The sequence below is a fragment of the Populus alba genome, chromosome 2 (genome assembly GCF_005239225.2).
Source record: "Populus alba chromosome 2, ASM523922v2, whole genome shotgun sequence".
NCBI lineage: Eukaryota > Viridiplantae > Streptophyta > Magnoliopsida > Malpighiales > Salicaceae > Populus > Populus alba.
The window spans coordinates 18,715,063-18,736,750 of NC_133285.1; the positions used below are offsets into that span (position 1 = coordinate 18,715,063).

The following is a 21,688-nucleotide window of genomic DNA, read 5'->3' on the forward strand; positions in this document are numbered from 1 at the left end:
ACTTTATCAAATTAAATATCTCACATCTAAATAAATGATAATCGTGTTCAGAGAGAGAGAGAGAGAGAGAGCGCAAAATCAAAGAACGGGAAGAAAGAAAAGAATTATCTGGGATTCAGCCGCGAGAAAAGCGCCACGTAAGCCATTCCTCATCCACATCCAAACTTTATTTTTGTTTGTGAACTAAAGAGTGTGAAAAATCCACGACAACAGGTAACGACTCCGCCTCCCCTCCCCTCCCCTCCAAGTAGACATCAATGTATATATATATAAAGGAACCCTGACAGCCATTAGTAAGTTTCATTCACCAGTAATCCTCTCCTCTCCTCTTGTTTGTTTCTTTCAAGGTATGCTATGCTACGCTATTCCTGCTTCTTCTCCAATTCCTTCCTTTTCTTGAAACGTTTGCTCTTAAATTAATTTCGGTATTTTATTTGTTACTTTATTATTCGATCGAATTATGATATAAATCTTATTCTAATGGTTTGAATAAATCCTGCCTGACATGGGATGTTTTATTTATATAAAAAAAAGTGTATAAATTAGTGTTTTTCAATTGTTTTTATTTTTATGATTTTAATATTAAAAGTAAAGATTTTTAAAAGAATTATTTTGAAGTTGAAGAAACAATATCCACGTCAAAGCATGGATAAAGCAGAACTGACTGGTGTTTATCTAATATTACTACTGTTATTGAACTAAATGTTTGCTTTTGCATGCTACCAGATGGCAGCGTCCTCGGCAGCGTGTCTTGTTGGAAACAGTTTGTCAGCCACCAGTAATGCCAAGCAGAATTCGACCAAGGATTTCTTCAATGGCGGTCACCTTTTCGTTTCTACCAATCTCCTTGCTTCATCTAAGACCTCAAGAAATGTGATTGCAAAGGAAGCATTGGACAAGAGACGGCATGATGCAAGAAGGGGTTTTCTGAAGGTTTTGCTTGGGAATGTTGGAATGGGTGGATCCGCTTTGCTGGGAGCTGGGAAAGCATATGCTGATGAGCAAGGTGTTTCTTCCTCCAGGATGTCTTATTCTAGATTCTTGGAGTATTTGGATAAGGGTAGGGTGAATAAGGTTGACTTGTTTGAGAATGGAACCATTGCTATTGTAGAGGCTGTTTCCCCTGAGTTGGGTAACCGGGTCCAGCGAGTTCGTGTGCAACTTCCAGGACTCAGCCAAGAGCTGCTTCAGAAGTTTAGAGAGAAGAACATTGACTTTGCAGCACATAATGCTCAAGAGGACTCTGGTTCTCTGCTATTCAACTTGATTGGAAACCTGGCTTTTCCTTTAATCTTAATTGGAGGTCTGTTCCTCCTTTCTCGACGCTCATCAGGAGGAATGGGTGGGCCTGGTGGTCCTGGTTTCCCCTTAGCTTTCGGCCAATCTAAGGCAAAGTTCCAAATGGAACCAAACACTGGGGTGACATTTGATGATGTTGCTGGAGTGGATGAAGCAAAGCAGGATTTCATGGAGGTAGTGGAGTTTCTCAAGAAGCCAGAGAGATTCACTGCAGTAGGGGCTCGCATTCCGAAAGGTGTTCTTCTTGTTGGACCTCCAGGTACTGGGAAGACTCTTCTGGCCAAGGCAATTGCTGGTGAAGCGGGTGTTCCGTTTTTCTCCATTTCAGGTTCGGAGTTTGTTGAGATGTTTGTTGGTGTTGGTGCCTCTCGAGTCCGGGATCTCTTCAAGAAGGCCAAAGAGAATGCTCCTTGCATTGTGTTTGTGGATGAAATTGATGCCGTGGGAAGGCAAAGAGGAACTGGAATTGGCGGAGGAAATGATGAAAGAGAGCAGACCCTTAACCAGCTTCTGACAGAAATGGATGGTTTTGAGGGTAATACTGGCATCATTGTCGTTGCAGCAACTAACAGGGCAGACATTCTTGACTCTGCCTTGTTGAGGCCAGGACGGTTTGATAGACAGGTAAGAATATGTTATCATGTTCATATTGGTTCCATATTGTTCTTCGGGGCAGTCCTCATTATGAACCTTTAATGCAGGTGACTGTTGATGTCCCGGATGTACGGGGAAGAACAGAGATACTGAAAGTTCATGCTAGCAACAAGAAGTTTGATGCTGATGTGTCTCTTGATGTGGTAGCCATGAGAACACCTGGTTTCAGTGGGGCTGATCTTGCAAACCTCTTGAATGAGGCAGCTATCCTAGCTGGGCGGCGTGGAAAGACAGCAATTTCATCTAAAGAGATTGATGATTCAATTGATAGGATTGTTGCTGGAATGGAAGGAACCGTTATGACAGATGGAAAGAGTAAAAGTCTTGTTGCATACCATGAAGTTGGCCATGCCATTTGCGGGTAAGTGAGATAATAGCCCGTTTCTGTCTCATGGAAATTCTCCTCATTAAATTTCAAACTTATTTTATAAAATATGCCATTGAGTAAATCTGATTAGAACTGAGTAGCAATGCTAGGAACTCAATTTGATGGTTATCTCATGTTGAGAAGCGGAATTGTAGCCGGAAAATCAGTCTGAGTTTATTGTAACTTGATCTTAGAGAACTGAAACCAGCAAAATAAATGACCCCGAGATCTGAGAAAATCTCTATAGCAGTAGAAAATGATGTATGAAAAAAACTTCATCTAGAATATGAATAGACAGGCCATATTTGTTTTCCAGACTTTTGACTGGCATCTCCTCTGAAACTAGAGAGATAGTGGCCTTGTTACTGGTGACTTCAGATGCTCCATCTCCATGTTGCATGCAATCCTAGTTTACTTGGCAGTGATGAAATGCATCACTAAAAACTTGTCTGTATTGTCGCTTGAATGAAGACACCTGATTGGCCTGCAGAGCCCCTACAAAACATTTGAAATCAGAAAAAAAAAAAAAAAAAGGAAGGAAAAATCTGAAAACTAACAAGAAGCTTATCTTTTTTCCTTGTTATCACTTGCCTCATTTGGTCACCTGTATGTTGGGGAGTCCAAAATTATCTCTCTACATAGGTTATCATCACTTGTTCTTGTGGAGATATCTTCTTTGTTGTTAAAAGAACATCCTTAACGCTCCTTACTGTTCTATTCAGAACTTTGACTCCAGGGCATGATGCAGTTCAGAAAGTCACCCTCGTTCCCCGAGGCCAGGCACGGGGTCTCACCTGGTTTATTCCTGCTGATGATCCCACATTGATCTCCAAGCAGCAACTTTTTGCAAGAATAGTTGGTGGCTTAGGTGGCAGAGCTGCTGAAGAAGTGATCTTTGGTGAGTCCGAGGTGACTACTGGGGCAGCTGGTGATTTGCAGCAGGTCACCGGTTTGGCTAAACAGGTAACTAAACATTTGAAGTGACATTTGCTGTCTTTTCCTTGCTCCTTGAGTGATGTGTGTGGTATCTCTATCTTTCGTTTTTTTGTATGTGGTTCTACACTTCCTTTTGTATATTTTATCGGAGCAATTTAATTGAAATTAGGAGTATGATTAATCTGGTCTGTTACAGATGGTAACCACGTTTGGAATGTCTGAAATTGGCCCATGGTCACTCATGGAGGCATCAGCTCAAAGTGGTGACGTCATCATGAGAATGATGGCAAGGAACTCAATGTCAGAAAAGCTAGCGGAAGACATTGATTCTGCTGTGAAGAGGATATCAGACAGTGCATATGAAATTGCATTGAACCACATAAGGTACAACCGTGAGGCCATTGATAAGATTGTGGAAGTCCTCCTCGAGAAGGAAACTATGACTGGTGATGAGTTCCGAGCAATCCTCTCTGAATTTGTTGAGATTCCTGCTGAAAATCGGGTCCCTGCCTCAGTATCCTCCCCGGTGGCTGTGTAATTATTGTATGCTATTACTCTGAGTTATCCCTAGGATATCTCCATTCTAATTAACATAGAATTCCTTGGAACCAGCTTGTTTACTTGTACTTATCAAATCCTATTATATAGGATTCTTGAGCTGTAATGTTAGTATATAATGCCAAGGCTTCTCCTTATATCATCAAGGAGATTTTACAGCCGTATTAAACAATATGTCAAACTCTTTTATGGTACGAGAGCCAAGTTGGAGATTGTAATCATGGTAGATTCATCTTCTTCATGCTTTACTCTTTTGCTCAACACGATGGTGAACATGCCCACAATTAAATTGACCTCTTTCAATTACCTGTTATGGAGAAATTAGGTTATTCCTCTATTAACTAGTTCAAAACTCTTCAGTTTCTTGGATGGGAGCATCGTTGCTCCATGTGCTATGATCACTTATTTTGGTGGAGTCACAAAGCCAAATCCCGAGCACAATTCTTGGTTGCATACAGGCCAAATGCTTATGAGTTTGTTGTTTTCTTCTCTTACAAAGGAGTTCATGAGTGAGGTACTAGGTTTATGACACTCACTTGAGGCTTGGCAAGCTCTTGAAGTTTCCTTCTCACACCGATTAAATACTCATGAATTGCATCTCAAGGATGAACTCCAACTGATGCAACACGAGGATCTCAATCCATTGTTGAGTTCTCTCAAGTTTTCAAGGGACTTTGTGATCAACTGGCTGCAATTGGTCATCATGTTGATGACACAAATAAAGTCCATTGGTATTTACAAGCATTAGGACCAGACTACAATATTTTCTCTACCACAATGATCTCATAGCTTCCATTGCCCTCATTCTTAGAGATTGTTCCAAAAGCTTTGAATCATGAGGTATTTGCCAAGTTTGTTTCCCACTCACCATCCATTTTTGTTTATTATGCACAATAGACATCATGCAAGTCAAAACCAAAAAGAGGAAAGCCACAGTTCTCCACGACTTTTGCATACTCTGACAATGTTAAAACACTATCCAATACTACTGTTTATTGTCAATTGTGTGACAAAAAGGGCAACTTGGCCAAACATTGATGAAGTTTCTTAAAACTTAAAAAGAAACAGTTTGTTAACATAGCGGAAGCCTTTTTTGCATGCATTGTCCAAAACTTCAATAATCATGATTGGTTTCCTGATTCTAGTGCCACCTCTCACATAATAAACAACTCGGACAATTTGGATGTGTCCCTTGTATACGCCGGCAATGAACGTGTCTTAGTTGGTAATGGACAATCTCTTCCTATTTCTCACAAAGGTTATGTTTCTAATATTGTTCCCCAAAGCTCCATTGTTTTATCTAATATTCTTGTTATTCCTAACATTATGAAAAACTTTATTTCTATTAGTCAACTCACAAAACAACTTAATTATCGAGTTATCTTTGACTATTTTAGCTTTTTATACTTGATCAAGCTACCATAACGATACTGGGAGTTAGTCGATATGGGAATGGTCTATATGTTCTTGATAAGCATCATTGTGCTATTGCTTTAGTTGTCTTTTCCAATAAGCCATGAGCCACAGTTTGTCTATGGCATGCATGACTAGGTCATCCACATTTGTATCTTATTGCTTCTCTCTTTAGAATATGATTTATTTCTTGTAGTGATAAATTGATACAAATAGATTATTCTCTTTGCAATGGTTGTCAGCTTGGTAAAAGCCATCATTTACCCTTTTCTCTTAATGATAAATGTTGTGACATTCATTTCGATCATTTACATTGTGATTTATGGGTCCATCACCAATTTCTTCTGTTAATGGTTATCATTACTATGTTGTTTTTATCGATGATTATACTCGATTTAGTTAGATGTTTCTTTTGAAACATAAATATGTTTTTTATATATACATTTATCAATTTCCAAAATTACATTACAACGCAATTTTCAGCAAGAATAAAATCATTTTCAATGTGATGGTGGGACTAAATATACAAATACTAAATTTTGAAATCATTTACAATCTCATGGTATTGTTCTTCATCTAGCATGTGTATACACTCCTAGATAAAATGGCATTGCCGAACGCAAACATCATCATATTAAGGAAACAAGTCTTACTCTTATGTTTCATGCTTGTTTACCAGTATCCTTTTGGGTTAAGGCATTCTTCTTTGCAGTATTTCTCATAAACCTACTCCCTTCACCGTCTCTTAGTGGTAAGACTCCTTATGCTTTATTATTTGGTCATAAACCTAATTATTCCATGCTTTGTACCTTTAGGTGTCTTTGTTTTTCTTATTTACGTGATTCTTCATCCCATAAATTATCTCTAGAATTCGTTCCATATGTCTTTTTAGGTTATAGTACTCTTCATAAAGGATTTCGATGTTTTGATTGACAGACACATCATGTCTATGTTTCTTATCACATAAAATTTTTTGAAACTGTTTTTCCTTATGTTGATGGTTCAGTCCCTAACATGTCGTCCACCAATGATTATAATATTTTCTCTAAATATACAGAATGTGTCTCTAATCGTTCTGTTTCCATTCCTTTTGACTCTGTCATCTCACCATCATTGTCCAATTCTCCATGTTTACCCTGTAGTGACAATCTAACCCAAATACTTTTTATATCTGCAGACTCCTTCACTCAATAGCCATCTATGTTTGTTCCCTCCTCTTCCATTATAGCCTCAACATCTTTTGAGTCTTCCCAATCTTCTTTGCTCACTAACAAACATCCCATGGTTACTAGAGGGAAGGCTGATGTTTTTAAACCATGGACACAACATGTTATGACTATTTGCTCTTCTTCATAACCTCTTCAGGCTCTTCTTGCTTTCAAAGAGCCACGGGGTTTTAAATTAGTTGTCAAACACCCTGAATGGTTGTCCACTATGGACTCTTAAATTTAAGCCTTGTAAAAGAATGACACTTGGACTTTAGTCCCTCGTCTTGCATCTCATAATGCGGCTGGCTGCTGATGGATTTTAAGATCAAACTTTGATCTAATGGATCCATTGAACGACATAGAGCACGCCTTATGGCTTAAGGGTTCTCTAAGATTTAGGGTCTTGATTTTGATGACACATTTAGTCATATTGCTCGCCTAACTACTGTTTGACTGATTCTCTTATTGGCACTTACATTAGCTTGATGTCAATAATGCCTTTTCGCCATAGCCTCTTTTATGATGAAGTCTACATGGAACAACCTTTAGGCTATACTGATCCTTTATTTCCCCAGTATGTATGTCGCCTCAAATAAGCATTGTATAGCTTAAAACAAGCACCAAAGTTGATTCATCATTGTTTGTCCATCACTCTGCTCTAGGGACAGTCTATCTACCTGGCAATATCACAACTTTAGTTCATCAATTTATTGCTTTACTTTCTAAAGAGTTCTCACTGAAAGACTTAGGTGTTCTTCATTATTTTCTTAGTGTTAAAGTTTAGCCTAATGATCAAGGTCTATTCCTCAGTCAAACAAAGTATACCCTTGATCTCTTGTAGCAAGCTTCCATGGTTGATGCTAAGCCAATCTCTACACCCTTTGTTGTGGGACAACATTTGACAGCTGAAGGGCTTTTATATACCGATTCTACCTTGTTTCGTTCATTGGCTAGTGCGCTATAATACTTAACAATCACAAGGCCTGATTTGTCATTCAATGTTAATTTCATTTTCCAATTTATGCATGCTCCAACAGAGGATCACTTTCGTGCAATTAAACACATTTTATGATACATTAAAGGCACAATTCAATATGGTCTTCAGCAGCAACAATAGTCCACTCATGAACTTCTTGCTTGTTCTGATACTAATTAGACTGGTTGTCCTGACACTTATCGATCTACTACTAGTTATGCAATCTTTCTTGGTTCCAAATTAATTTTATGGTCCTCTAAGAAACAAAGTATTATCTCATGATTGAGTGCAGAAGCTGAATATCACTCCTTAACGGTTGCTACTGCTAACAGTGCTTGACTTGTTCAATTACTTAGAGACCTTCATGTTACATTATCAACTTCACCTACTCTGTGATGTAACAATAAAAGTGTCATTTTCATGGTTGTTAATCCTATTACTCAACCACGGTCTAAGCACATTGCCATTGACTACCACTTTGTACGCGAGCTTGTTACTAATGGCTTCTTGAAGTTACGATGTATTCCCTCTTCCTTGCAGCTTGATGACTCCCTTACCAGAGGTGTATCTGAACCATAATTCTTTCTTTTTCAAAGCAAGCTTCGCATCCTCCCTTCTCCCACGTTTATCTTACAGGGGGTGATAATCGTTATCCCTAAGATATCTCCATTCTAATTAACATAAAATTCCTTGTAACTATCAACTTGTTAACTTGTACTTATCCAATCCTATTATATAGGATACTTTAGCTATAATGATAGTATATAATACCAAGGCTTCTCCTCGTATCATTAAGGAGATTTTACAACCATATTAAACAATATGTCAAACTCTTTTAACTTCCTATATGTTCACTACAACTTTGACCATATATCTTAAAGCTAGTTAAATACATAGTTTGCATCTTTGATTTTGTGGAAGAAGGAATAAAAACTACTTCAAAACCTAGTAATGACCATCTTGTTGTGACTTCAGCGGTTAATTCAATAACTTCGTCACTCAATAGAAAATGCAATAAAGTCCTTGATAAATGTTTGGTATCAATTACACTCTCATACACTGGAAACACATGAATTGTCACCTTGACATGCATAAAAGTCGTAATCAGTTTAAAAAAACCAAAAGTGTGTGTGTATATATACATGGAAATTTCTTATCCAGGTGCAATCATCATGTCTACTTAATGATTTCTCTAAAAGGAGAGGGTTCTAAAGATGGGAGTTTTGAAAGGAGAATGGCCTACAAGGATAGAAAGAAAGAGTGAAGCATTGGAATAGTAAACCGCTAGAGAAATCATCCAACCTCCCACCATGTAAGTGTGACTTTACACACTACCAGAAAATTGATAAATATAAATGATATACCAATAAAATATTTCTGTCAATAAAGTACAGTGAATTTACCGACAAAAATATTCCTACCGAGGGAATTATAGTGGAAAAAAAATAATTAAAACAAACCCAAAAAAAATGATGACGTATCATTTATATTAACGGAATTAATTTCATCGGTAAAACTATTGATATATTATTAACTTCTCCCTAACATTATTCATCATGTTAATTACAAAGAAAATCACCAACGAAAAATTCCTTCAATATTTTCTAGAGAGCTCTGGAACTATTCACTTTTCAATTGCTTTGTTAATTACTATTCTTTACAGTTAAAATCACTAACAGATTGAAAAGTCATCGGTGTTATTTGACAGGTTTTTGAAAAAATTTTATTAAATTAAAATTTTAAATTAAATATTACAAAACGGAATCACTGATGGATTGAAAATTCATTGATGATATTTGACGGTTTCTGAAAATAATTATTAAATTGAAATTTTAAATTAAATATCACCGACGAAATGATTAAAATTATTAATATTTAATTATCCATTGGTAAAACCCCCAAATAAAAAGCATGGAATCCCTTATTTCACAACAAACAGGCCTCCTTTCTTCTTCTTCCCTTTATGTAAAAAATATCAACATCCAGTTATTTTTCTTCTCTTCTCTTGTAAGGGCTATCGACATGAATACTGCTAGGGAGGGAATTGTTTTGCTAAAATTATGACAATGTCATAATGAGTCCATATGTTAGTTTTTGTATTTTTTTTCCAACCATCTACACTCTCGCAAGACCTTCCTGAATTCAAATTGCCCTAAATATTTAACCCAATATAGAACAATATGTGAGAAGAAACCTTGTAAAATTTTAGCTTGATTCAACAATCAGATTAAGAGTTATGCTTGATATTGTAAATTTGGAAAATATGTATTTTTTACGTGAAAAATTGAGTTTCCATATTGTTTCATTTACTTAAATCATCAATATTCACAAATTAATTCATTGAATAATTTCATCCCTTATCATAATAAAAATGTTTCCCTCGGATTTCCTTCATTTTTTGTTAAAAACTATATGATCGTACTTGAGGCTTATATGAGCAGTTAGCGACATTTACATGTAAAATCAAACATTAATTTATTTAGCATTACCTTTCATTTTTATAAATCATCTCACCCTATATTCATAAAAATTATTCATTTAAAATAATTATTTTATCTTATCGGGATGTTTACGCAATTTATCACTAGTTAACATTTCATGTACTGATTTTATTATTTTATTTCATTTTAAATTTAAGTTAATTTAATGGATATGCTCATCCCAAATCGCAATAATTTGTTATGCAATCTAAGTAACATAAAGAGATTCATTAGAGGTTCTAATTGGTCTAGTGACAAGACTTATGACTAAAAGATTTGAAGATGTTTTCAATTAACATATATATGATAAATGGGCTACGACGAGCTTTAAGAAGATGTTAAATAATATAATATAAACCTTGATTATTTTAATTCATGTTTAAGAAGCGTTTATAGCTGGGCATTCAGACATTACAAAAATATTGGAATAAAAAGATTCAAAATTGTTATTTTTTGACCTTTTCACTACTGTTTTGGTCTTAAATGGAGTTACAAAAGGAATGTTAATACACTTTTAGTTGAATTGGAAAGTAAACATTTATAGCTTTCCAATAATACATGACATGCCTTTTAATTCATTAAGATGAGAGAGAATCATGCATTTGAAATTGGGCTTCAATTCTGCTAGCAAATTATGAAAATAACTTAGGTCTTTTAGATGTAGTAGGATTTTTATTTAAATTTGGGTTAATTTTATTAATATTTATTATGTTTATCCATATTCATTAGGAATATCCTATTAGATTTAAGATTATTTTAATATAAATACTTTTTTATAGAGACTTTATGAAAACAAAAGGAGACTAATTTTAATAAATAAATGGGCATTATTGCTATCTTTTTGTGGTTGTGTGGTTCTTTGAGAAGAAAGGAATTCATAAAGACATTATACACAAAACTCTTATATTTATCTTTTATTTCTGTGTCAATTATTTATGCTTACTCACTTGTGTTACTAGCTAGGTCAATTAACTTGTATATTTCTTAAATTTATTCAATGTTCTCTATATTTGCTTAATTCTATTAAGTTCAACATAAACTATCTATACAATGCAATATAATATAATTAAATACTTTATGATATATGTCGCATGTGTGCGGCATCGCAGCAAAAACATCCACCCTCAAATTTGGTATTATCTAAAAATGTGGCATGTGGGGAGACAAGGAATTCTTATCTTTTATTAATGGAAAAATGGAATGGAAGTCGCTACCTAGTATTTTGATAACTAGAAATCCTAACTGGTCTCAGAAATCGGGTACGGGGACTGGTTGCGTAATGGGAAGGTATTAGCACCCCCAATACGTCATATCTAAGGTAAGCTGCATTGATTTATTGTCTAATAAAATTTAAAGTTTTGTTGTGTTCTCTAGTTGTTGGTCCGTCTATGGTTTAAGAAAAAATTCTTTTCAATAAAGAAATCTTTATCTCATTGGGTAAAACTTAAGCATTCTAACATTAACAAATAATTTAATATCCGGAATACGTCTTACATATAAGGTCGTAATCCTAGATATTAAAGAAAACAAAATAATTTTTTTGGAATTTTTGAAATATTGATCAGTTCTCGTGACTTTAATAAATTGGTTATTAAAGTCAAAATGCATGCTAAAACTTTTATATATATATATATATATATTAGAGAGACTTGGCCGTATGTATAAAAACAAAACATTTTATTTTATTTTTTAATTTTTTTCCATTTTGATTTTTTTTTTTTTATGTTTTGAAAAAAACCAAGTATTTCAATATTGGATTTATATATTTACAGTATAAAAATACAAATCAATATTAATCAAAGTACAATAAAATATTTGTGAAAAATCACAGATTTTTTAAAATAATTTTTAATTTACTTTTTTCGGGCTGGGTCTAGTTGGTTTAGATCCACAAGTGTGCGTGAAGCCTGCTGCAGTGCAGATGTAATTAATCTTCAAGTGCACAGTGTTTGTGCATTATCTGCAAAGTTGAAGACATTTACCTGGAAGCAAGATGAAAGCAATGATATGCTTTGGACCTCTTTCCTCTCCTTTCGTTTGTTTTTCTTTTGGTTCCTCTGATTCTTTCTTTTTTCTGTTTCTATTTGCAGTTCTTCTTGCAGTCTCTTCCCTTTCGTCTTTGTCTTCTCCCTCCCCCACTGTTCTTTTTCCTTCTTTCTCCCAGCTACTCTCTGTTTTTTTACGTTCTCTCCTCCTCTGTTCTCCCCGTGTTCTTTCTACCCCTGCTCTCCCTTACTCTTCTTCTCTATCCTCTCTCGATCTCCTCACTGTCTCGTTATTTTCTTTCTTTTTTTTCTTCTCCCGCTGTCTTTTTTTTCTTTCCTTTGTCATTCCCCCTCTGGTTTCCCCCCTTCTCAGTGCAGTACATTCTCTGGCTTTTATAGCCAGATGATGCAAGCGTTTTATTTGTAGGGATGGAGTAACGGCCGGAGAGATATCAGCCGTGGAACATGGCCCCTTTATCACCGCCTTCGTTGCTGCAAACGTTTCTCCGCCAGCTGCAATGTAACGTATTCTGAAGAAGACAGTGACCAGTGTTGAGCGAAACGGCGCCGTTTTGCAGTTTTAAATAATATTTCCGATTTGATCCTTGAATGTTTATGTAATTTTGTAATCAAGTCCCCCGGAAAATTGTAATTAGACCCCTTGCGTTTAGCATCTTTTCTGATTTGGTCCTTGGTTTCGGATTGTTTCAATTAAATCCCTAATTGGCTATCAAACTTCAATACTTATACAATTAAGCCCCAGATTTGAACAAATCAACTCTTTAAAATTATAATTGCACCCCATAACTTTAATTACTTCCAATAAAAACATAAATTGACTTAAAAAATCAATTTTCTTGCAATTAAACCCTTTATAAATTCAATTAAACCTTTGATAAAATTTAATTGAGATTATAAACATCTTATTTTGGACTTTTTTTTTTCAATTTGAATTTTTTTTGTCAACAGGGCTCTCATTAGTAGAAAATATAACGTCAAATTTCAATTCTTATATTTCTGAACCTCCTCAACCAATTCCTAGCTTTTATTGGCGTTCCAACATCTTTTTCTCACTCATGTTATTATTATTATTTTTTATTATTCCTTCCGATTATTTTTTTTTTTTGTATAAGAACCCAAAAATGAATAACAACAAAATATATATATATATATATATATATATATATATATATATATTACTAAAAACCTTGAAACATTTGGAGTGAAAATATTATCATTATAATAGTGAATCATATCAAATTTATTTTTTCTACTCGTATTATTTTTTATTATATTATTTTTGCTCGGTAAGCCATGAAATAGTATTTGAAATCATAAACAAACAAGACAATGAAAAATAAAGAAATATATGAATAGTGAACTGCCTTCAATTTTTATTCATTCACATCTTTTTTTATAAGATACTTTTGCTTTTTATTTAACAACTGTAATTGAATTTTGTAAAATTAATGCTCACTCGATGCAATGCAAGATGGAAGAAATATTAACAAAAAAGAACGATTGAAATGCAACATAAGAAAAACACAATCTTTTGTAAGTTGCAATTCCAATAATGTTTTTCCTTTATTGTTTTTTGTAATATAACTTTTTTTTATTCTCAAATTAATCATCACATATTAAATTAATTGTGATTGGATTTGATGTTTTATTTTAGTTGGCTTTATATTATATTTTCGTGATGTTAAAAATAAGTTTTAATGTTAAGTTAATGCTTGATTTGAAAAAAAATATATATTTTATTGACTCAAATCAATTAAAATTTTAACAACTCAATTTCAAACTAAAACAAATATTCAATATTTTTTCCCAACTCAATCATCGATTGAAATCAACATATTTATTATTATTTATTAAAATATATAATTTTTAATTTATTTTATTAAATAAATAAATAAACTTTTCAGTTTTTCTTTATTGGTAAAATCAATGTTAACCATGCTTGCACTTTTTTGTGTTAAAGAGTAAAAACATTCTCCATCCTATGGTGATGCAGTTGTTACATATACATCTTAAAAGCTAAAAAAAACTTAAGAGTAATAAATATTTTTAATGAAAATCCAAGGAAATAAATATTGAAACAAAACTAACTCAAGTTGAAAAGAAAAGGTAATTGTTTAATCTCAGTAGTGAGAAATATTTAAATACTATATAATTAGCACACAAGGTCAACATTAAGACTTGATATAGATTAATTATTGCCTTATTGGTTTAATTAAATAAATTCATAAAACACATGGGTTAATTGAATGAATTCAAATAATATAAAGGTTAATCAACCTAATAAAAAACACAAGATGCATGGAAATATAATTGACCCAAACCTATAATTACATTACAAGAGAAACTATAATTAACATTTGATGTTTTTACTGTTGATCAACTATTTTTCCTCTCATATTTTTCTCTTCACATTACTATTTATAGTCAATTTTTTTTCTTGATCCTTGAAATTTCTTCCCTTTACACTTTGGTCACTAAATTTTTTTTTTTTAATCTCATCCCTATAAATTATGTTGGCATGGTTTTATATGTTGAGATATATTTTTTATTTATATACACTCTCACATGCTGGATATACCATTGGATGTTCCCAATATTAAATTTAAGATTTATAAAATTAAGTTTTAGTTTTTTTTTTAAATAAAAATTTAAAGATCAAAGATCAAAAATAATATTTTTTTAAAAAATCAGAACTTCTCCCAACTTGCACTGTTTAAAAGGCACAAAAAACTCAATTTGATCCCTCAAGCTACATATTTTGCTATTTGATATCAATTTGGTCCTATATTGTATATTTTAGTCATGGAATTTCATTTGTTTCACATTTTAATCTCTAGTTAGTTATTGTTAAGGAAAAGAGAAAGTCACTAGAAAAAAAAAAACTCTTAAGTTGCCACATTTTAACCAATTACTATGATTTTGGTGTTTATAAATTTTTTTTAAAAAAACAGAATTTAATGGAGGATTTTATTTACCTTTAATTATACTCAACCTAAAAAAAAAGATCAAGTCTCACAAATATTTTTGATTTGATTTGAACTTTTTTAAATTATATTAAAATGTGTTTTATGGTTAGAAATGAAATTTTATAAATGCCATATAATAATTTTTTATATATGTTTTTGGATTAAAAAAGGGTTAAGTTTTGGGTTTTCAAGTTACCTCGAGTAACTAAAAAAAATTGTAGATTAATGATGGGTTATCCGTTCAATTATATTTTAATAATTATCCAAATATCTCATAGTTTTTAAATAATATTAGAGTTTTTTTATGGTAATATTAAATTAATTTATAAATAATTATATATGCTCCTTGTGTGTAGAATTGTTTTTATAAAATTTGCACATGAATATTCAATGCAAATGAAATACCTATTTTTATATTTTATTTATTGTAAATTTCCTATTTAATATTTTTAATATATTGATGTTAAAATTATCAATTCATGTTTTTTTTTATCAAGTTTTTATTTAAAAACCAATATTGTTGATAAAAAAAAAGTCATGTTTTTGTAAGAAAAAAAAGCTCATGAATTTTTTTTTATTAAAGACATGTATTTTTTTCTCTCCTTTTTTCAAATCATTAGATTTTTTTGAAAATTTCTTTTAATTGTTTTTAGTTTTTATTCAATAAACCATACTACTAATAAAACATATATATTTCTTAAAAAAAATACATTAATAAAAAAGATAATTTATACTAAAAATTATATTGTTTTTTTATAGAATTTAAATCAATATTTTTTTTTATAAATATCTATTGTGATTTTCATATAATTAAATATATAAAATATTCAAAAGAGTACTTGATGGTAAGAAAAGAGTTATTTACATTTGTATCTATTTTTTATCTATTATAAGAAAGATTAAATTTTAATATAGTTTTTAATTAGTGTTAATAATTCTTTTTTATAATTTAATGATATATATAAAATCTTTATGAGACTAGAGAAAGCATTTAGCAAAAGCTCTCTTCTCTCGCATTAAAATTTAATTTTAAGTGGTACCTCTAGTGTTGCGCCGGTACCCTCACTAATTTTAGGCTTTTTGCCCAAGATCAAGGCAGAAAATGGCCAACCGAGCGGAGGATGATGATCCATCCACCATACAGGTTTATAAGTGAAGAAGATTTACCTCCATGTTTGTTTAATATGAATAAGGTAAACCATTGGTTTCGTCGCGGTTTCTGCTGTGTCTGTACAGAAGCAAAAACACGAACATCAGGACCAATAGAAGCAGACACATGCACATCACTCATCAAGCAATGCGGCACGTCCCTCCATTCCCTCAAAACTTTCCATGCCTCCATGCTCAAATCCCACCTCCACCGCAACCTCCACTTCCTCACCAACCTCATTGCCCAATACGCCTCTTTGGGCTCCGTTTCTTACGCCTACTCCCTCTTCTCTTCTACCCCATCCGCCGATCTCTTCCTCTGGAATGTCATGATTCGTGGCCTTGTAGATAATTCACATTACGATCATGCCATTCTTCTGTACAAACAAATGCTGAGATTGGGCATTCAGCCCGACAATTTTACCTTCCCTTTTATTATCAAGGCCTGCAGCTGTCTCCGCCACTTTGAATTTGGTATTCGGGTTCATCAAGATGTTGTTAAATTTGGGTACCAGTCTCAAGTTTTTATTTCCAATTCTCTCATTACCATGTATGGTAAATGTGACAAGTATGAGCTTTCTCGCCAAGTGTTTGATGAAATGCCTGACAAAAATGCTGTTTCGTGGAGTGCTATAATCGGTGCTTGCTTGCAGGATGACCGTTGTAAAGAAGGTTTTTCATTGTTTCGGCAGATGCTAAGTGAGGGATCTAGACCCAGCAGGGGTGCTATTTTGAATGCGATGGCCTGTGTTCGTAGTCACGAGGAAGCTGATGATGTTTATAGAGTAGTTGTAGAAAATGGACTTGATTTTGATCAGTCTGTCCAGAGTGCAGCCGCGGGAATGTTCGTTCGATGTGGAAGAGTGGAAGTTGCAAGAAAGTTGTTTGATGGCATTATGAGTAAGGATTTGGTGACATGGGCAACAACGATCGAGGCTTATGTCAAGGCTGATTTGCCTCTTGAAGCTTTAGGCCTTTTAAAACAAATGATGTTGCAAGGGATATTCCCTGATGCTATCACCCTTCTTGGTGTGATCCGAGCTTGTTCTACTCTAGCATCTTTCCAGCTCGCTCATATAGTTCATGGGATCATAACTACTGGGTTCTTCTACAATCAATTACTAGCGGTAGAAACTGCCCTGATTGATCTTTATGTGAAATGTGGAAGCTTAACTTATGCTAGAAAAGTTTTTGATGGGATGCAGGAGAGAAATATCATCACATGGAGTGCCATGATTTCAGGCTATGGGATGCATGGCTGGGGAAGAGAAGCTCTCAATCTCTTTGATCAGATGAAGGCTTCTGTAAAGCCAGATCATATAACATTTGTATCAATATTGTCAGCATGTAGTCATTCAGGTTTAGTTGCTGAAGGATGGGAGTGCTTCAATTCCATGGCTACAGATTTTGGAGTCACACCAAGACCCGAACACTATGCATGTATGGTTGATATTCTAGGGCGAGCTGGAAAGCTAGATGAAGCTTGCGATTTTATTGAGAGAATGCCAGTAAGGCCTAATGCAGCTGTCTGGGGGGCACTTCTTGGGGCATGTAGAATACATTTAAATGTAGACCTTGCTGAAATGGTAGCAAGAGCATTATTTGATTTGGATCCTTATAACGCTGGGAGATATGTCATCTTGTACAACATTTACACCTTGACTGGCAAAAGAAAAGAAGCTGATTCAATTAGAACACTTATGAAGAACAGAGGGGTGAAAAAAATTGCTGGGTACTCAGTTATAGAGATTAAAAACAAGCTCTATGCATTCGTAGCTGGGGATAGGTCACACCCACAAACAGATCTAATTTATTCAGAGTTGGAAAGATTGATGGACAGGATTCGTCAAGAAGGGTACACACCAGATATTAACTTTGTATTGCATGATGTGGATGAAGAGACAAAGGAGAGCATGCTTTCCTTGCACAGTGAGAAGTTGGCCATTGTGTTTGGCCTCTTAAATTTGGGGCCCGAGAGTGTAATCAGGATTAGGAAAAATCTTAGGGTATGTGGGGATTGCCATACTGCTACCAAGTTCATCTCTAAGGTTACTGGAAGGGAGATTGTTGTGAGAGATGCTCATAGATTCCACCATTTCAAGAATGGAGCATGCTCTTGCAGGGATTATTGGTGAAATGTGTGTATGATATCAGTGCCGGTAGATGATAAATATATGACTGGTTGCTAGTCACTATTTGCATCAAATTAAAAGGGCTTTTGAGCTTAAGATCTGGTCAGTGTGGGGTGGCCAGCTCAAAGGAATTTGTTAGTGGCATCCATTCTCCTAAGCTGCAAAATAACATGTGAAGTCCACCTTAAATTTTGTTTTGTGTCTAACTACACAGGCCTCTAGTGCCATTACTCGATAGCTTTTGCGAGGTTAGTATATGATACAATGCAGGTGACAATTCACACTTCACTTCACAAGATCAGTTTGTCAGCTCTGTCAATTTGTATATCTAGAACAGGGAACTAGGGAGTTAACCAAAATCACAGGCTGATTTTCACTGAACTAAACATTCCACATTAGACATTAATTTGGAATATTCTCCTTGTGGATTTGTCCCTGAAATTAATTGGATAATTTAATTAATTGATTATGTACTAATTCATATTATTTCTCTTCATGTGACATGAATTCATTAATATTATTTCTCTCTAGCCTTTTACAATAAGTTGAAGCAATTTATCTTAAAAAGGGATGATGTGGCCCGATTCCAGTGATTAAGGAGGTACTCTTTTCACTATAAATATCAATCTCTCCGAACCCCCCCCCCCCCCCCCCCCATTCTCACATAAGACAACCATTAAAGCTCAACCATCTATTTGGTTTGTTCACTGCACGCTTGTTTGCTCTTACATTTTGCTAGAAGTGCTTGCTCTTCCTTCCTTCTATGTCTCTCTCTGCTAATATTCTTCATTGCTGGTATATCACCGATCTGCTAACCATTCGTTTGATCTGTGGTCAAGAACTCTCACACACTTGTAAATCCTCGAACTAACATTTTTATTCACTAATTGAAATAGTTAAAATCTTTACGCATTACATTTGCTAAGTAAAATGGATTCAATTATAAAATGCTAAAACAATGAGTAAAATATTCTTTAAACTTAAACCCACATAAGCTCGTTCTAATAATTGTGTACTTAGTAAATAGCCTTTTTATTGAAATAATTTTAAGTTTTACCAATTACTAGAATATGCAAGCAGCAATCACTGCTAACATGTTCTTGGCAGCAAGAAAACTTTATGGTATATATCCTATGCAGTGTCGTGGCAATTATTTTTCTATATCGGAATTTTGGTATGAGAGAAAATAACAAGGAAATGTTGTCCTTTTTAAGTTAAAAAGATTTAAAATTATCACTTAGTATCTTAATTACTAAAAGAACTAGTTATGTATAGGGATGACAATATCATCTTTACTATTTCCTGTCTAAGATAAGTTATATTTTTTTTATTTGTTTGATTAGTACTGCAATATTATTATATTTTTCTAACCATTGGTCAATCTATTGGTTAAAATAGATCTACTTGATTAAAGTGAACCATGAGTTTACGAGTTAAGCTTAGACATTCTAGAGCTGAAATATATTTTTTGCATTTTATTTCTTTCAACACCTGAAATACATCTTACTTATAAGTTCATACTTCTTGATATTGAAAATAAACAAATAAATTTTGTGATGTTTTTGAAATTTAGGTTAAGTCTCCATTAGCTTTAATAAACTTGTTATTAAACCCATGATGCATGCAAAATATCATTTTTTTTTTAATTTTTTTGGAATTTTCAAGAAATATTAAATCATGCAATGTATTTTTTTTTTTCTTTTGTGCTCTTTTTTTATTATTATTATAAATGAGAACAAGATTATTTTTTTCTAGAAACTTGGCCATATGTAATTCAAAACATAAAATATATTTTGTTAAAAGAAAGATTTTTGTTGTTGTTGTTTTTATATTTTTTTTTAAAACAAAAACTAGTTTATTTAATACAGGAAAACACCTTACAAATAAATTCAAAAGCCCAAATATTACATATGAAAGGGTAAAAAGATGTAAGAAATCAAAAATTAATTGCAAAATAGTATCATTAGAATTTGAAATTTAATTGGGAATTGATTAAGGCAGCATCTAGCAAAAAAATATATATAGAAATACAAGGCCTTTAAAAAATGTTAAGACGTGTTTGGTAAACACACCCTTGACTAAAAATCACAGCCTTTAAAATTTCTTTAAAGGCATGGTTACCAAATACACCTTAATAACAAAAAAAAACATTTTTCTTTTAGAAAATTCATGGCACACCAAACATGCCCTTATGTTCTAGCACTCTCAACCAAGCCATATGGACTAGACTTCCTGGCCAAAAAATACAGCCCAACCCCACAAACAAAAAAAATGAAGATTAAAAGGGGGGTTTTCATTTAAATCTTTTTCAAGAACATAATAACACTTACATGAACTCAAAAACCAAATCGAATTTTCAAACCAAATTGCATCAATTCAAAGGCAAAGATAGATAGAACAACAAAAATCAAAGAATAATGATGCATAAAATAGGAAAAGCAGGTTATAAAATGAATGAATTGATCTTGATAACCTTTAACCTAAACCTAGGCATTCAAAATTGATTCGGATCGAGCTCATAAAAAAAGCTAGGAAACCAATTAATGAGAAATAAAATCAAATCTTAGGAACATTCAAAGAAAAACCCAGAAACTCAATAAAAAAACTTAGAAAACAACATAAACCCAAAAATGACAAAAAATTCTAGAATGGTGATCTAAACCTTGCATCCATAGCTTAAACATGCTTATTACAACTTGCTTGAAGCATAAAAAACCCAAAAAAAAAAATGAAAGGAAACAATGCAACAAGTTAAATCGACTTTAACATATAACTTCAAATGTATATTCTTGAACTCTAACACTGTTACATTGTACTAAAATTGTTTCCAATTAAATCAAACATGAACATTGCTCATTGAAGAACCAACAATTTACCTAGAAAATCAATTGATAGTCATAATTTTAATAAATATCATACAATCAAAATCAAATCCAAATGACCAAATTGAACTTCCAAACATTATTGTTAATATCACAACAATCAATTAACATAATAAACAACAATTATAATAACATCAAATTTGCATTCAAGACACCTCAAACTTACTTTCCATTTAACCCCACTTTAAAGTTTTATTCAATTAACTCATAAAACTAACATTCCTCTTCTTTATTTATTTATTCCTCTTTTTTTTATTATTACCGTGGAACATTTTCATTATTATTATCATTGTTATCATTATTATTATTTTATAGGGATTACACAACTTTAGGCAAGAAAATAGGATTCTTATTGATGATGGTTTGTGTAGCTTATGCTATAATTTGAAAATGGAAAGAAAAAGATTCTACTTTGAAAAGAGGAGAGCAATTTTCATTTAGTAATAGCAATAACTACCGTTATGGCTTTGGCAGAACTATCTTAATTTAAGATCTACTTGAACAATGACCCAAGGCTCTCTCACTTAACAAAAAAACTTTAAATTATATTTTATAAAATAAAAAATTATCTCCACTTCACAAAAAGATTTCGAGTACAAAATGAAGATTGCACAAGGCTTTACTTGTTAAATATACATAAAAAGTAATAAAAAATATATTTG

General features: G+C 33.0%; 2 protein-coding genes across 3 annotated transcripts; both read left to right on the forward strand.

The window, feature by feature from the left end:
- Nucleotides 1–204: 204 nt before the first annotated feature.
- Nucleotides 205–4,035, forward strand: LOC118044124 (ATP-dependent zinc metalloprotease FTSH 2, chloroplastic). 2 transcript variants are annotated; one of them, XM_035052279.2, is made up of 5 exons: nt 205–347; nt 727–1,923; nt 2,001–2,314; nt 3,043–3,283; nt 3,453–4,035. In XM_035052279.2, exons 2-5 carry the CDS (start codon nt 727–729, stop codon nt 3,792–3,794), a joined length of 2,094 nt encoding a protein of 697 aa, XP_034908170.1. In that variant the 5' UTR covers nt 205–347; the 3' UTR covers nt 3,795–4,035. The 2 variants fall into 2 exon arrangements, with proteins under 2 accessions (XP_034908170.1, XP_034908169.1); XM_035052278.2 differs by lacking the exon at nt 205–347 and having other exon boundaries at nt 688–1,923.
- Nucleotides 4,036–15,899: 11,864 nt separating this feature from the next.
- LOC118044123 (pentatricopeptide repeat-containing protein At3g26782, mitochondrial) lies at nt 15,900–18,621 on the forward strand. The gene has a single exon (XM_035052277.2). It carries the CDS (start codon nt 15,985–15,987, stop codon nt 18,145–18,147), a length of 2,163 nt encoding a protein of 720 aa, XP_034908168.1. The 5' UTR covers nt 15,900–15,984; the 3' UTR covers nt 18,148–18,621.
- The last annotated feature ends 3,067 nt before the right edge of the window (nt 18,622–21,688 follow it).